This window comes from Eutrigla gurnardus (assembly GCF_963514095.1).
Source record: "Eutrigla gurnardus genome assembly, chromosome: 17".
Lineage (NCBI taxonomy): Eukaryota > Metazoa > Chordata > Actinopteri > Perciformes > Triglidae > Eutrigla > Eutrigla gurnardus.
Window position 1 is genome coordinate 11,103,419 of NC_139928.1, and position 16,903 is coordinate 11,120,321.

General features: G+C 42.0%; 1 protein-coding gene across 1 annotated transcript in view; it reads right to left on the reverse strand.

The window, feature by feature from the left end:
* rapgef5a (Rap guanine nucleotide exchange factor (GEF) 5a) overlaps window positions 1–16,903 on the reverse strand; it is a 37,151-nt gene that overhangs the window by 15,416 nt on the left and 4,832 nt on the right. The window contains exons 2-9 of the mRNA XM_084031403.1: window positions 15,354–15,404; window positions 13,664–13,770; window positions 13,052–13,173; window positions 12,445–12,622; window positions 7,382–7,463; window positions 7,238–7,286; window positions 6,977–7,050; window positions 4,472–4,657 (exon numbers count right to left, since the gene is read on the reverse strand). Coding sequence (XP_083887529.1) covers window positions 4,472–4,657; window positions 6,977–7,050; window positions 7,238–7,286; window positions 7,382–7,463; window positions 12,445–12,622; window positions 13,052–13,173; window positions 13,664–13,770; window positions 15,354–15,404 — 849 coding nt within the window. The remainder of the gene's footprint in view (window positions 1–4,471; window positions 4,658–6,976; window positions 7,051–7,237; window positions 7,287–7,381; window positions 7,464–12,444; window positions 12,623–13,051; window positions 13,174–13,663; window positions 13,771–15,353; window positions 15,405–16,903) is intronic.

The following is a 16,903-nucleotide window of genomic DNA, read 5'->3' on the forward strand; positions in this document are numbered from 1 at the left end:
ACGTCTCTCCTCCAGCTGCTCGCTGCGATCTCTCCGTCGCAGCCAGAGGGATCGAGTAGCAATAACTGACACAGCGAGCTTTCTATGCAGGGCTGTCTGTCGCACTGGGTCTGCCTCTAATAAACACACTAGACACATTACATAAGACTTTACAATTTAAACGTGGATTTCTTTATTCTGCCAAAACAAATCATTTGGCTAATTTATTTATTCTGCCAAACCCCTTGGGCTCAAACACTTTTATTCAACAAATTCTGCATCAACAGTGTTTGAAATAAAGTCATTTAGTTTGTTTTTACAGGTTGCATTGAGGCAATTAGTGATTTTGGGCTACATATATGAAACAATTCCCAGCTGCATGTTAATGCAAAAATGTACATTAAAGCTAAATGATAATGATGATATAATATTATTTATTTATTTTGACACCTCAATGATTCATTGTTGGGGCGTTCAGGTAGTTCGGAGGTTAAAAGAACTCGCCCACTACTGCAGAGGCTCAGCTTTGATTCCCAGGAGCAGAGACTCTATCTTGGCTGAGCATTAGAGAAAAAAACTGGAGTTGTGCAACACAGCACAATGTTGTGTTCAGGACTCGCTTTAGATTTATATTCAACTTTGATATGATAACAGGAGCTTCTTGAAGTTACATACTGCTGTAACTTTAAAATGTCTAGAAAGAATTGCTCAGTCCTCCTTTACTTAAGAGAAACCACTTTTCTGATGTCAAGCTGTACAGAATACAAAAGAGTTTCAGTTCTTCAAAGTGATCTCAATGTGTGCTTTCAAAGAACCGTTGCCATTTCACAATGCAACATGTTGAAACAAAATGTCCTCAAGGATTAGTGACACTGAGATGCATACAGATAAGGCAGCGACAGCTGATGTTAAGAGATACGACACTGCTGGCCATTAATTACAATTTGGGCTGGCACCCGGACCGCACCCAGCAGTCCAGATGTGATGGCGAGATTACAGGAGTTTTGTGGCCAAGTGGTCTAAAGGGGGCATGCCTTTAGACCGCATAATTCAGGGTTCAAATGTGAACCAGGATGCTTTATCGCAAGTCTCTTCCTATATCAGAAAAAGTGCAGCAGAAATATGTGAAAAAAAGAGAAAGAAAAAAGATGATGTAACTAATTATAACTACATTCAAAACAAAGAAGAAAATGTTGTGTTCCTGATAGTCGCAAATTATTCTTTCCGATAACACACTCTTTACTCAGATGCCAAGAAAAACAACCGTGAGCCAAGAATGGAGGAAGGCAGCATTATAACAGAGAAAAAACACCAAAACAAAAGTAAAACTTGCAAACTTTTCCTAATGGGAATGTTGCAACTACAGTATATGTGCATTCACTCACACACACACACACACACACACACACACACACACACACACACACACACACACACACACACACACACACACACACACACACACACACACACACACACACACACACAGACACAGACACACACAGACACACACAGACACACACACTCGCTGAAGTGGAGTTAAGTGCAAAAAGCAGCTGCCGAGAACAACACTTATTGAGTCTGAGAAACAATGCCAGCCATGAGAAGGAAAAATATACCAAAGAAGGCACTTGGAGAGTGTGAAGAGGAGGGGCCAGAAAGTTATGCAACAAGAAAAGAAAGCAAGATGAAAGGCAAGAGACTGGGCTGGAAAGTGAAGGGACACAGGGGAGTTTTGGTAGAAGTGAGAAATCCAAAAGGCAGTGTGAAAGGGAGGTGTGATTCCAATGGGTTTCATCCACACGTGCCAATAACGATCAGCTGGGAAGTCAATTAATTATCTCTCAGAAAACAAAAACGTGAAATTAACTATTATGTAATACACCCTATAATGGTTTAAAACCAGTGGGGTTACAGGTTGGGGGTGACATAACCTTTCAGGACGTCCCAACCCACTTCACAGCCGTTAACCTCCATAACTGCGTCTGTGACGTCTGTTCTTGGGGTCGTCACTTGTTCTCAGCAAACAGGTGTGTCTTTCTCTTTCCTTCCATTTCTTCCCATCCCTTCCTTCAATTCAGCCATCTGTGCTTCCACCTCGTCTCCACCCTTCCCTCCTCACTGTCTCCTCTCCACACTTCTGAAAACACTTGTTTCTGTTTCCTCTCCTCACTGCGTATATGCCAAGCCTCTCTGTCTTTGAATGTTGAGGTTTCAGATTTGGGGAGAGAAAATAAGAGACCAGAGGAGAGGACATGCACTTGCTGTGAACCTCACACACACACACACACACACACACACACACACACACACACACACACACACACACACACACACACACACACACACACACACACACACACACACACACACACACACACACACACACACACACACACACACACACACTATGACGTATTGTACAGAGGAAAAGGTGGGCCTAACGGAAAGCCTGAAGGAAGCACTCTGTTCCCATTGTATTCCTGTTGCGTGCGTGTGCGCGTGTGTGTGTGTGTGTGTGTGTGCGCTGATAGTGACCATGTCATATCTGTGTTGTGATAGCTTCCAGGCCTGATTCCTGGAAATAATTGATAAGAATATGAAAACACAATGCTTTTAGGTCAGCAGCAGTCACCTCCACAACAATTAGAAAGTATCACAAGCGACCAGAAAAGCCTGCCTGTGTGTGTGTGTGTGTGTGTGTGTGTGTGTGTGTGTGTGTGTGTGTGTGTGTGTGTGTGTGTGTGTGTGGGTGGGTGTGTGTGTGACCTTGTGTAATCCCGCCTGCAGGTTGACCTCTTTTAAACTCTGATCGCTGAATGAGTACCAATGCAAATCTTCAGTGACTAAGGAAGAGATGCACCCAATGCACCGTACTGACACATGAATTATATCACTATGGAAACAGCCCACACCGGCATGTCAGAGCTTGTCTGTAATGGAAATAAAGAAAACTAAAAAAAGTCACCATGACAACCCAGTAAAAGGAGAGTTGTCTTTGTGGTGAATTGAGTTAGTTGATTGGTTTTGGTTTCTAGCACATTTTGCAGCCTGAGCTGGACAATGAGCTGAAAAACAGTATTCCTATGCACTCTTAGAAATGATTATAGATCAACATGTGTGTGGCACAGCGGCAGTGATAACCCAGCCAGTGTGGCACAGACGCTGCATGACATGCACTAAAAGTATGCACGGCTAGATCGGCTATGTAAACAAAGCACAGAGAAACTCAGATAATAACACACACAGAGGGAGAGCGACTTCATCCTCTGCTCTGTAGACGCTCCTCCACTATATCTTTACATAGCAAATAACTGTCATATTAATGCACTAAATTTCAAAGAAATCGTTTCCTTACTTTACATCAAGATTAATCATTTTAATCTGCTTTTCCAGGATTCTTTGAAGTTTATTTATTTCTATAACCCCAAACAACACAATTTCTGCAACTAAGATTAAGCAGTAAATAAATATAAATAATATCACTTATATTCCCACTGAGGAAAAGACTTATACTGACTTTTATCCTGTTGTAACTTCTATCAGTTTTAAATATATATATATTTTTAAAGAGGGCAAATTAAATTTAATGGTTGACTGTCATTTGTGAAGAGTAGTTGAACCCATTCCTGCTTTAAGGACACCATAAATATGTATTATAGTTTCACAAAGTATCAATGCTGTTATAAAATATTTCTACTTTTGTGTATGAGGAATGAAAGTGAAACCATAGGCACTCTAGAACATCCTCAAGGCTGGGCTTCAGCTGAAGAGATACTATATGTGGTACAGGCATCGTGATGTAGGATGAAATCAAGACTGCATTCGCTTCGTTTCCTGCCCTCAGGTGCACTGGAGAGCAGGATTATACAGTACAATGCTTCTTGAACACCCCACTCATTATCTGCACCCACTGACTCAGCCTGCCATAGCACTAGCAGTGCATGAACACACACACACACACACACGAACATAGACACAGATACAGTACTTAACAGACTGTAAAAAGGGCATGAGATCACATTGCACTAAGCCATTATTAACACCCACATTAGACAAGCTGGAGAGCTGGTGGTTATTTAATCTAAAGTGATACGAATGAAGCGACGCATTTGCAATGACGACATAGATGATGTACAAAAGTGAGCGGGCATGCGGAAAAACATGTGTAGATGTGCATCTATGCTTTAGATTGTCGGCCACACAAGTCAGGATGATGAGGATTCACTCATAGGATCCCTGATCCTGAACCCGTGAGTAGCTCAGACCTGAAGTGTGTTTGCTTAAAAGTGACGACAATAATGACAACTTTTACCACACGATGACGTCCATTACTCTCTACTCATACTAACCATATAGCCACAACTTGCTCTGTAGATTACATGGTGAGAGACCTGAGACTTGACAGAACCACACCAGCCCTTTGGAGATATGCTGTATCATATTAATGACGCATCAGCAGGTGAATGCAGTTTTAACACTCTCAACTCACCGCCTGGTTCCTGTCGGGCAGCCGGTAGTTGTGGTTCTGCAGCAGCCGACAGCCGTCCTTGGCCAGCCGCTGAACGGCCTCCAGCCCCAGCCGGCTGGTCAGATCCTCCCGGCCGCACACGGTCCCTGTCCCTCCACTGCTGCCGCCACCGCCGCCGCCACCCCGCAGTGCACACACCCCGCTCAGCTGAAACACAGGTGGCATGAACACATATCTCAACCCGCAGTCCCAAGACATGGTGAAGACGGTTAACGAGTGAGACTGAGGTTAAGAAAGTTCTTGTTTGTGTCCAGGAGAGACTGAAAGCATAATCCAAAAACCATGCAATGGTAAGTTTTCAGTTGCCCCTTTATGTCCATGTGAGGAGAATGAGATGAAATGTAAATCCCGCGTCCGTCTGGTTCTCTCTCTAATTTTTCCTCATCTCTTATTCCTTCTATCTATTACGGTCTGAAATTCCTTTATCTGTTGCACTTCTCTTTGTCTCAGTCTGTCTGCTCCGTGTCAGACGATCTGGCGGAGAAGGAGTGAGTGTGTGTGATTAGTAGTAAGTGGGCGGGAGTGTGTTTTTGTGTGGGAAGAGTGTGTGCTGGGTGTGTGTGTGTGTGTGTGTGCGTGTGATGTCCGTCGGTCTCCTCCCCTCTATAGTTAGTTCTGCGTTAACCATCTTGGCAGCCTGATCAATGTGGAAAGAATAGTGTGTAAGTGTGACTTTCTAATAGTGATGTCTTGAAAAGGAGAGAGAGAATAAAGACAGAAAGAGAATGAGCAGGAAAGGCAGAAAAGAACATAAAGAGGATAGATTTCATTAAAAATGGCTAATGGCTTTGGTCCTTGGATAGACCTGATGTGTGGTTGTGTGTGTGAGTGTGTGTGTGTGCTCCCTAAGGTGCTGCTAATATGATGGTTATCGCCACTGGGGGCCAGCCTGGTCTGTTTATTTTCTTTGGAAAAAGCAGAGAGTGGGGTATTTCATTTGGCCCGGAGTTTGTTAACCCTTCCTGTGAGCTCAGCTATCCCACGGTGCCGTGCTCCCTCAGAGGGTAACACACACTCTGAACATGATGGCATACTCCCACGCTTCATTTTGTTTACGAGGAAAACTCCCCCCAGTGACAACTCTTATCTGCAAGAATAGCACACACACACACACACACACACACACACGCATTATATCAGAGCAAAAGCCCCCTGTCCCTTGCTGCTTCCTGTTAACCTGTTGTCAGCTTCCTGTCCGAGACACAGAACACACCAAGATAAACCTGTCTGTGTGTGTTTGTACTGTGCATCTGTCTCCGTCCACCTCCTTTTCTCTCCTTCGCTGTATCCTTCATATTTCTTTGGCCTCTGGTGTTTGTGACAAGCCAGAACTTCCCGTAGGCTGACTGAAATTTAAGTAGAAGTGTGAGTTTAATTCCTCTATCGTCCTTCTTCTCACTATGTCAAATCCTCCGTCTTTGTGACTGCAGCATCTCACTCACACTGTAGTTCATGCACTGCTCTTTTCTCCTCTCTGCCATCTTTACACTCGTTACACACCAGGTCTATATTTGTTTTAGATTGTGTTTCGATGCAGCTGAATTCAAAATCTGGTTTATATAAAAAAAAATGGCAGAAGGGCTGTTATCTGTGGTACTTTACTGTATGTGTCATTGTGTTTTAAAATATTCTCCCGTTCTCCTCTTTTCTCCTCATCTCTGGTGTAATCAGAGAATGAATAATTGATGGAGAAAAAGAGGTTTCCACTGTAAAGGGATGGGTCCAGCAAGCAAACACGCCTCCCTCTGCACTGCTCTGACCCATTTCCAGCGCTCAGCCACCTCATGGACGTGTTCATCACAACTTGCACTCAGTGACCTTTAAAAGAGGAGCAATGTAGTCTGAGAACAAGTCAATTATGATCTGTTATCATGGATGTCCTGGGCTTAATTTAATTGGCAGCATTGACCATATTGAGTCTGGTCCATTTGTAGTCGTTTCTTTATAGCAATCTGGTTACGACGGCTGTCTAATATCTCCACTGTGGCATATAAAAACACAAACTCTTCCCATCGCTCTATACTGCAACAAGCAACATGACAGCATGTGAGCCGGCACAGACTGAAACAGCTGCTTTGCACATATTTCAAAAACATTTCACAGGCACTTGAATAAGTGCTCGACACTCAAAAGTCGCTTTGAGGCAATTAAATATGTCCATGGGAGCGTCTTCCATGTTTTATAGGCGTACGACCCCTTTTTTTCATTTTTTGGTTTATGCTGCGCATGAGGCAGTTAAATTTTTTCCATTACAATCTTCACTGATATTATACCAAACTGTAAAGTACTAGTGCAGTGATTTAATACTTGCAGATATATCAGGGATATTTTTATTGTATATATAATGTCAAGATTATCCAGGAAAATATAAATATTGGACTGGCTTATAAAATAATCTAAAAGGATAAGGATTGGGGGCAAAATAAAAATAACCTATCCTAAACGGTAAGTAGGAGTGTGTGTTACCGGGCTGCTCTCCTCGCTGGGTGTGCGAGGCTCCTGTTGCCTCGTCTCCGTCGGCTCAGAGTCCTGCTCTGACACTGCAACCAACCACAAGCAGAATCAAGTTATCTATGCTCATTTTATTACATTGTCACTCCATGTTCTCATAACTCTGTTGGAAAAAGAAAACACACACCAGGAGAACTTCTCATGAAAGAACACGAACACACACTCACACACACTCACACACACACACACACACACACGCTAAATGTGTGTACTTACAAGCTTTGCGAGTTTTTCGGGCAAGAGCAGCCGCCAACTCATTTTGTACCTGTTGGAGAAAACAAGACAGTTGGCAAAAATATAAAACAAACGTCTAATCATTAATTAAAACAAATCTTGAGACACATTCATGCATATTCTGACCGTAGACGTGAGCCTCTCAAGAGCTTTCATCTGGAGAATCTCACTGCAGATGTCCCTGTTGCCTTCAGAGTCCTCCTCTGACCTTGGATGGACACAGTGAGATAGAGAGAGAGAGTGAGAGAGAGAGCTTTACTGACATGAGCATTATTCTGATCAAACACTTGCACACTAAAGAAATAAGTTCCCTGCAAGGCTTTGGTTCCCTCTACGCTGCCCCCTGGACACCTAGAAAAGAACTACAGCCTACAAACACGCCTACTTCCCTGCTGGATGCTTTTGCATGTACTTAATATTTGTTTCAATGAGTCTGTGTTTAAATTGACTTTCCACCCTTTGTATGAAGACACCTTCACATTACTCACTTCACTCAAAAGGAAACTGATTTAACAGTAGCTTCCCAATGGTGGCTCACTGGTTTCTCAGAGACCAAACCAGCATTAAATCTGATCAGATATCAATCACTTTGATCGTGTACTAACACATTTGTAATGTAACATAGTTAGACCTAAAACAGTGAATTAATCGGACTGAAATTATTGTTTACATTATTTATCAAGTCTACATGTTTTTCAAAATATTGTCGGGAAATTATGATGGATATTTCCCCTCATTTTATGTCATTATATAGACTCCACGATTCATTGGGAACATAATCAGTTTCGTACAGCTCTAAACATGATAAATATTCAGCAGATGAGTACATTTCCCCGGGAGTATTTTCTATTCGGCAGAGCGGTAGCTGCTCGCACGTCTTTGTATCGAGCATCTCTCTGCTGCAGCCCCCTTCTGTCTTTCATGTGGTTTCATTTAAAATAGCTCTCAGACACACCCTTCTATTGATGTTAGCGAGGCTGTGTGAGTGTGTGTGTGCGTGTGTGTGTGTGTGTGTGTGCGTGTGTGTGTGGCAATGCGCAGGCTGTCTGTACATGTGTTCAGAATGTATATAGATATGTTTCTCATGTCGAGGATTCTTTTTCAAGCCTGAGTACATCTGTGAATACATTTGTGTATGACTTCATGTGTGTGTGTGTGTGTGTGTGTGTGTGTGTGTGTGTGTGTGTGTGTGTGTGCTATGTAAACAGGTGGTTGTTTTGGGGTAAATTCTGCATTATTCCCACAGCAACAACACGAGGTTGTAGAGTTTGTCTTCTACAGCAACAGACTGCACCGAGGGCCATTCATCTAATAAGTTCTCTTAGAAAACCACTGTTTGGATTCATCTGCCACACACTGCCTCATCCCCACACAAGACACACACACACACACACACACACACACACACTCTATTTCCCAAGCATGCACAAACACAATCACCAAGACCAATCTGCATAGAATTTAGACTTTCATCTACAGATCCCAGTGGCTCTAGCAATAGTGAAGGAGAGAAGACGAAGCACTGCGTGCCTGCGTCTGTGTGTGTACGCTGTAATCTGATAAGGGAGCGGTGATAACACGTAGCCCACAGCCTGACACTTCAGCTATCGCCTCTGACACAGTCACAGAGAGACGAAGGCAGGTAGGCCAACAGATGCCTTGAAGCAGTGTGAAAATACAATATTTTTACTGTCGCAATAAAAGCAGTTTGTTGCTTGCGGTGTCAAAACGTCTTCACTCTCCTTTAAAAGCACTGATGCTCAAACATCTCCCCTGCCTGAATGAACAAGGGCAATTATCAGGTTGTCAATTTTTTTTAATCTTTTGTTGTCCATTACGGGATCGTGAGATGTATTGAGTCTGTTCTCGTCATGTCAAATTTAGTCTCATCAGGGTCATTAAGTATCTAAAGCTGCCGTTCATTTGGCAATTTGGTGACTCACCAGAGCTGGAAGAGAGGCACAGTGGGAGGTGTGTCCCCAGTCATTAAGCAGCGCAGCACTGTATTGATCGAGGATTTACTTGATTAGTGTTTGCAACGGCTCGGTTTTCATTCCATGTTAAAAAGGGCACATGCAGCACGCTAGTTCGTCATTAACCAGAACAGAATCCTGCTTAGTAAAAAGCTTAGTATTCTTATGGTCAAATATATTCCAACCTATGTTTGACATAAAAGCCACAATGCAGATGCTGCAATTTGTGAAGGAGGCGGTGTTTGGTTGGCTTCAGCATTCTGTTTTTTGCCCTTTTTGCACCAGTGCACCCAACAAACCAAGCAAGTGTGTTTTCTCCTCCCAAACTCAGAGGTCATATTTTAGCTGCTGGCCTTTTTTGACTCCAATGTTATAGAACACTGCATCTCACAGAAAAGTGAAAACCGTATTGATATTGACCAACGCCACCGCTTACTAAACCAAGAAAAAAAAAACACGAATATTAGTAATATATTGTATATTATTTGTTATTATTATTGTATTCCAAATTGGTATATGTGAAGCTGACACAGTAGTTCAAGTTGCTATTGAAGCTCATTGCGTATGACAGTTTAAGTCATTGTTTGTATACAGGGTAACTAAATGTTAGACATTCTCAAAGTAATCTGAACTTTAGCTCTAAATGTATTTGCTGCAGGGCTGTGGTATTGGGTTATATTATACTGTGCAGGTGTTCGTATTACTGTGTCCCTCCCTTGTGTTTTGTGTCTATACGGAAGCTGAATATGGACCTGAAATACTATACAGTAAAGGATTAACTTCTCCATGATCAGTTCATGCTCTGACAACCTAAACTGGGCATAGACTTAACTTTAAATGGACAAATGTGGTGACTTTTGGTGCAGGGGAATTGTGAAAGACATGGTTTCCTAGTTAAAGAGTTAAAGTTGAATGCCCTATTCTTACACAGCTCTACACTATATATGCACTATATATTGCCCTTACTGTAATGTGAAAGAGAGAGAATGGGACAGAGAGACTTTCTTGCCAATAAAGGTCATCAATTTGAAACAGAATTGCATTCAGATGGAGACAGAGAGAGAGAGTCACCTTTTTTGTTTAAAGTATATATTGGGATCAGTTAAAATAACGGTGAACGTAAGATTCTGCAGACTTTTGCAGTGTACAATGAACAATAAACTAGGCAAATTTAATGAACACATTGTGACTGCTGGTAGCAAATAACATTGTTCAGACACCGATCCATCGGGACACGCCGGCAGTGCTGACACAAACTGAATAATGACACACGCAGAAGCATCTTCTACACATGATGACGAGGAGATAACCCATTTAATTAGTAGCATGTTGTTCCTAGGCTCCGCTAAAGAAGAAATCACTAGCAGGAGGCCCAGCTAATGTTGCCTTATCAAGTTATCAGGATCAATTTAATGCTTGCCCCGTTAGATTAAACGTCGGCAGGAGATATTATTTCATTAGGCATGAGTGTCAGTTACACACAGCTGCATCTAAAAACGTGCTGCAAAACAACAACACAGTATGAGAACATGCATGCTTTCTTTACGATAACTAACCTGATCCAATCGGATGTTTTGGTCTTTTTGAAGATATCTGATATCACAGAACTGGTAATTCTGTCTCATTTTTTACAATTTCAACCATATGAATCAAGAATTAGCATTGACCAATGGATTAGTGTATTAACCATTGGATCGTCAAGTGTCTTGGAAGCAGCCAGTAGAGTTACATCAGCTGTTTCCCCCCCACCAACCATTCTGCTTTACACCAGCAAGAGAGCGACAGACAAAGAGGGAGGGAAGGTGTGAGACAAGAGGATGCCTGCAGAGAAATGGTGCAGCAGTCAAAGATAGAAGCCGGGTCAAAGTGACAGACGAGTGAGGAGATTGAATGCAAAATCTCTGTGGCTTATCTGTGAAAATGAAACAGCTGCACTGTTTAAATGAAGCTTTAAGGAAAAAAAGCTACAAAATATGTTCACGTCGCTTCATATGAGTAAGAATACGTGACATGATAGATATACGCAGTTAGAGAACAACAGGTAAAACCCACCAGGAGGCGTCACATTAAATCTGTTAGAAACATGCTAAAGCAGGGTTTCTGCCTAAAATGTCAACAAGCACCATCTCTTCCACCCATTCCTCATCGCTGTGGACGCATGCACGTCATCCACTATACTGTATGGAAAGTAATACAGTATGTTACATGAGATCCATATTAGTAAGTATGACGTTCGATTCCCCTCGCTGTCGTGAACTCTCCCTGGCGTCTACAAATACACGTTCTGAAGTTGACACACAGATGAACGTGTTGAAGTGTGTTCTTGTTTCCTCCCTCTCCATACACACTCTCCGTCTCTCCCTCTTTTTCTCTGAGTGACAGATTGAGTTCAGTCGCAGCCTCAGCAGGAATCCCACACACAGGAGCAGCAAAGCAGGGAACTCTAGCTGACGCCGCTCTCTGTGTGTGTGTGTGTGTGTGTGTGTGTGTGTGTGTGTGTGTGTGTGTGTGTGTGTGTGTGTGTGTCCGTTCACATTAGGAGTTTAAGTTTAAGTTTGTGCATTAGATTGAGGATTTAAAATACTGAATAGAGATAAATATAATAATAAATAATACATATTATGCTATGATTTGAGGAAGATCTGGAGAGCCTTTGTACGTGTGAGTGTGTATTATGTTGCACAACAGTGACACACTTGCAAGTGTGCAGGTCCACCCTTCCAGCACATCCAACACAGTGACTAGTCACTTTTCATGGTAAATCATCAGACAGACCAGTGACCTCAATCATAAATCTAAATGGGAACACTGTCACCTCGACTTTGATATTTTACCTTCCACTTCAGGTCAATGGAGACCGTCGACTCAGCTTCAGCATCAACGGGGCTCAACATACTGCACCAGTTTTAACGTGTTGGCTCTGACAGACCCAGGGACAACACCTTAAAACCCTATTAGATTCAAATTTATTCAAACATGAATATCAGCTGGCTAGGTAAATGTATCACCCGACCTGTATTTCATTCAATGAATGAGTAATGTTGTAATCAACATCTAGGTGAGACAGTGTGTTCTTTTAGAAATTAAACAACATTGACTTAGCTGAGGATTAATTAATTACAATTAACGTTTTAATTCTCATGTGTTCACATTTGATTTTTTTCTAAAAAGTCAACACCCTCCATAAATTGCATTCAGGTTTTATTGTACACTTACAGGCTGTTGGCCCCGCCTCCAGAGCGAAACTGGACATATGGGGCGAGTTGTAGGAGGAGCCTAACCGCCTCTGGCCACTCCCCCTCATTGGATCGGAAGTCACAGGAGGCGGAGTCACATTCCTCGAAGCTGAACTGGTAGTAAGAGTTGGAATCTGAAAACACCACACGCTGGTCCACTGGAGAAAGAACAGCCACAGGGGGGGAAATGTGAGAAGTAGCAGCTTCCTATTGTTGAGTGTCAGAATTTAACATATCATTTGTATTGCTTTTATCATAATGATAATAAACTTTGTCTTCATCAGATGATTAATGACACCTGATGAAGGTTCAGTAGAAAATATATTTGTTAACATGGTTTTTGGTAAATAATGAAATTGTTAGCATTAATATTGGCTGGCTTGGACACATTTTTAATTTCCTCTCTATTCCGTTGGAAATTACTTGGTGAACTGGTTCATTGTTTGTCGTTTAACATGGGAAGATTGTTGCTGATGTCGCTGGAAGGTGATTATACATTTTGAAGCACACTCCAACCTCCAGGCATGTTAGCGTACTCCTGAATGTGTGTGTGTGCCTGTGTGTGTGTGTGTCTGTGTGTCTTTTACCAGACAGCAGGACTCCCAGCTCCAGCAGCACCTGCCAGACACGCACAGCAGTAGTCCGACAGCGCACGTAAACACACTGCTCACACAACCACTGCACCAGCTCCACGCCCACGTAGCTACGCCTGTTAAAACACACAAACACACAGTGTTATGATGCACACACACACACACTTCTCCCCTCGGCACAAAGCTCATCTTTTCTATTTAATCAATAGTTATTGATTATTCATTAGTTCACTGTAAGCCTTTTCCTCCGAAAACATTGAATGCTTTCCGTCTGCTTCCCCCCCAGGATCCTTGTGTGTGTGTGTGGGTGGCTGTTAAGAGTACCTAGTTATAATGTTCACATGTTCTCTGCATTCTTCTGTATGTGCAGCACGTTGCATGAGAGTGCATGTATTCCCGGACCACCTTGTGCTCTGCTATATAATGTCTACGTCACGCTTTTGCTCGTCTTACTGCATAAACAACTTGACTGGCCAATCAGCACAGGGCTTAACGGTGACGGGTGAATCGGTGTACATGCATCACCGGACACATCGATTCATCCCTTCACACACACACACAGACAGACACACACACACACACACACACACACACAGACAAGTGTACCGTATGATTCTGGCCAGGTGTATCTTGTCTTTAGCTGGGTACGGTCCATGAGAGAGGAAGGCATTCCTCACAGCCCGGCCGGCACACGGAAAACTCTGGGAACAAGACTGACACACACAGTGAAGCATTAAAAAAAACATTCTGAACGCAAAAAAAATAACAAATGTGACTAAAATCATATCCCAACATTGTTTTGCACATGTGCATTAGGCTGCAGAGAGCTGACTACATGCTGTCTCTCAAGGACAGCTCGATATCTTTCCCCCTGAGGAGTGAAACATCGACACGCTGCACAATAATCCTGCTATTGACGCTGTTTACATGGGCTGTTTGTTTCCGTTTTATTTATATTCACGTTCACATGTGGCTCCATTCTCATTATGTTACAACATGAGAGACTCCCTTACGGAAGCAGATTTGGCAAATGACTGCACTTCCATGTAATTATCATTTTATAGTAAGATGTGTTACAGAAATGGTTCCATATATTGCAGCATTTAAACGTACCCTGTGAATTTTTGACCACTCGTTACCCATTCAAAATTAACCATTTAACCATGCTGTTAGTTAAACAGGTAAAAGAAATATATATATATATATATATATATATATATATATATATATATATATATTTAAAAAAAAAAAAAAACTAAGCTAGACTCAGAGAAGCATCTTAAATTTGAGTAAAATATAGACTTAGCTTATCCTGTGTGGATGTGCCAAACAAAACAAAGACATTAGTACCAGGGGAATAGGACTTAAAGGGACAGTTCATCACAAAATTTAAAAAAAATTAAAATTACCAATCTAGATTATTTTGGTGTTTTGCATATCGTTGGATATTTCGGCTGTCGACATGACTGCAGGTAAAAGGAACATTTGATTTTTGATCATGCAAAAGGACGCACATGAAACCATAACTGAAGCACCACTTATTGCCACTAAAATCTCCATAGTTTATTGGATAGTCCAGCATTCAGCAACAAAGTTTAATTCATTCTTTGTCAAATATTCTCCAGACTAAAATCTGGGCAGAGAAAACTGACTTTGCAAAGATCAAATTCAAGGCTCCTTTTTCGTAATCATCTTGCGGTTAAGGTTCTCATGGGCAAGGCATTTTTACCAGCGTCATTCAGCTTTGGGTACCACATCTATGTTGTGTTACAGCAATTTCTATAGAGACAAGATATAAAAGAGAATCGGAAATACAACCGATAAGAAATAGAACAACCAAGCTGTTTTTGGCACAGGCGTAATACATAATGGGTGCACATAAATAAGCAGCATCCAAGCTTCAGATGTTGATTTTTTCCTTTTTTCCTTTATTTTTTTTCTTAAGCTAATGTTTTTAATGTTCAAAGAAAAATATACTCCAGTGAGAGATTTAAGCCCTAAGGCTTTTTCAGAGTGCCGTACCAAACATTTGCTAAACCGCATTATAGTGATGCATGATGAATTAAGACTCCCTGAGACACTGTGTGTGTGTGTGTGTGTGTGTGTGTGTGTGTGTGTGTGTGTGTGTGTGTGTGTGTGTGTGTGTGTAGTTGGTGAAACTAGCTTGGAAAAGGCTCAAGGTGAAATCGCCACTGATGTCACCTGTATTGGGAGTAAACAAACACACTTTCGCTCCACTGAAGGGATGACATCACCTGTGTTTGATATGTGTGAGTGTGTGTGTGCATTTCCTCACCTTGTGTGCTGTAGGTCCCGTGCTCGGTCCGGGGATAGTGTCAGGTGATTGCTGTTAAAAACAGAGACAAGCCGTCAGCGCCGACACACAATGACGCATACAGTAAATACACTGGACAAACAAGACTCTGAGATGGGAAAGACCAGTTTTACCATTAGTCAGGTTTTGTTTCAACCAACAGCAGTAAAAACCATTGTTCCCACATTGATACATTACTGAACATGCCCATTCATTCATACTGTACTGTTTGATGATTATCTGACCCGAGTTGTTTAACAGTGACACACAGTCGTCGTGTTCAGTTCCTCAATAGAAGGCATTTTGAGCCCAACTGTCACACCATCATAATAAATCTCTTCTACCATTATGGTATCAAGCTGCAGTCTTTGCCCTGGGTGTTATCACTGCAGCGCTATTTCCCCTATCAGGAAATAACCTTTAAGACCCGATCCCGATGCACCCCTCGCCCCGGCCACTGAGCCCTACCCCTCCGCTTGGATGGTTAGGGGTAGGGCGTCCCAATTCTTGTTGCGATAGAGGGCCAAGCCGTCGGGCTCTATTGCCCTCCAAATGGAGGGTTTTTTAGAGGCACACTCCAAAGTTTCAAGAATGCATTTTCTTCGTTAATAAAGGTTTAAACTTTTCATCTTCGCATTATCTTAATTCCATGTTTCCAGGAAACCTTTCCCATGTCTAAAAAATATGCACCTCCCTGAAACATTTTCTTGTTTTACAACAGTGAATCACTGTGGTTTTAAAGAGGATTTATGACACTGATAAACAATCTACAAACGTATCTAAGTCAACATAAAGCACAGAATAACCGTTAGACTGACCACCTTCACACCGACACGCCTAAATTATCACTGGAGATTACTTTTGTGTAGTCAAGGTGTGACATGTTATTTTAGGTTAAGTATACTTGTATCTGCGGTTTCCAATAGATGTCTAGTAGCAGTGGAATCACATTGTATTGCACTATTTTGCATGGCAATTTTGAATAGATATTTTCTGCTGCGGTCATGGGTAAAAGAACCAGCAAAAAAGTCAATAAGGGTAATTTATATGATAATTGCAAAAGATGTTCAGGCAACAAAAATAAACGCTCAGTGGAATACAGTTCATTCAGGTAACTCAGGCAAAGGAGGATACTTTTAAAAAGGGACAATTATAGAGAAGGATTGTTATTTTATACTTTGGTATTTTGTAAAAAATAAAACAAAGAAAAATCTTGGAGCAGGCATTTGAAATTTTCTTAATACAATGCAGAGCTGCTCAACCGTCGAGCCTCAACCTCCTGCAATCGCAGTGCAACTGTGAGCTCAGTCAGTGAAGCTGGATCACTGACGGAAACCTTTACAGGAAACGAAGCCTGAGTTAGGAATCGCTGCTGCCCTTTGCCCGATGATGAATGGGGATATACAGAGTGATCAAATGATGGGACGAATGGAAAGCACCTAAGCAACTGTGGAAGATGGATGTAGATGAGGAAATAAGAAAATAAGGCAACACAGCAACAGAAGAGAGGGAGGCGGAACAAATCACAACAG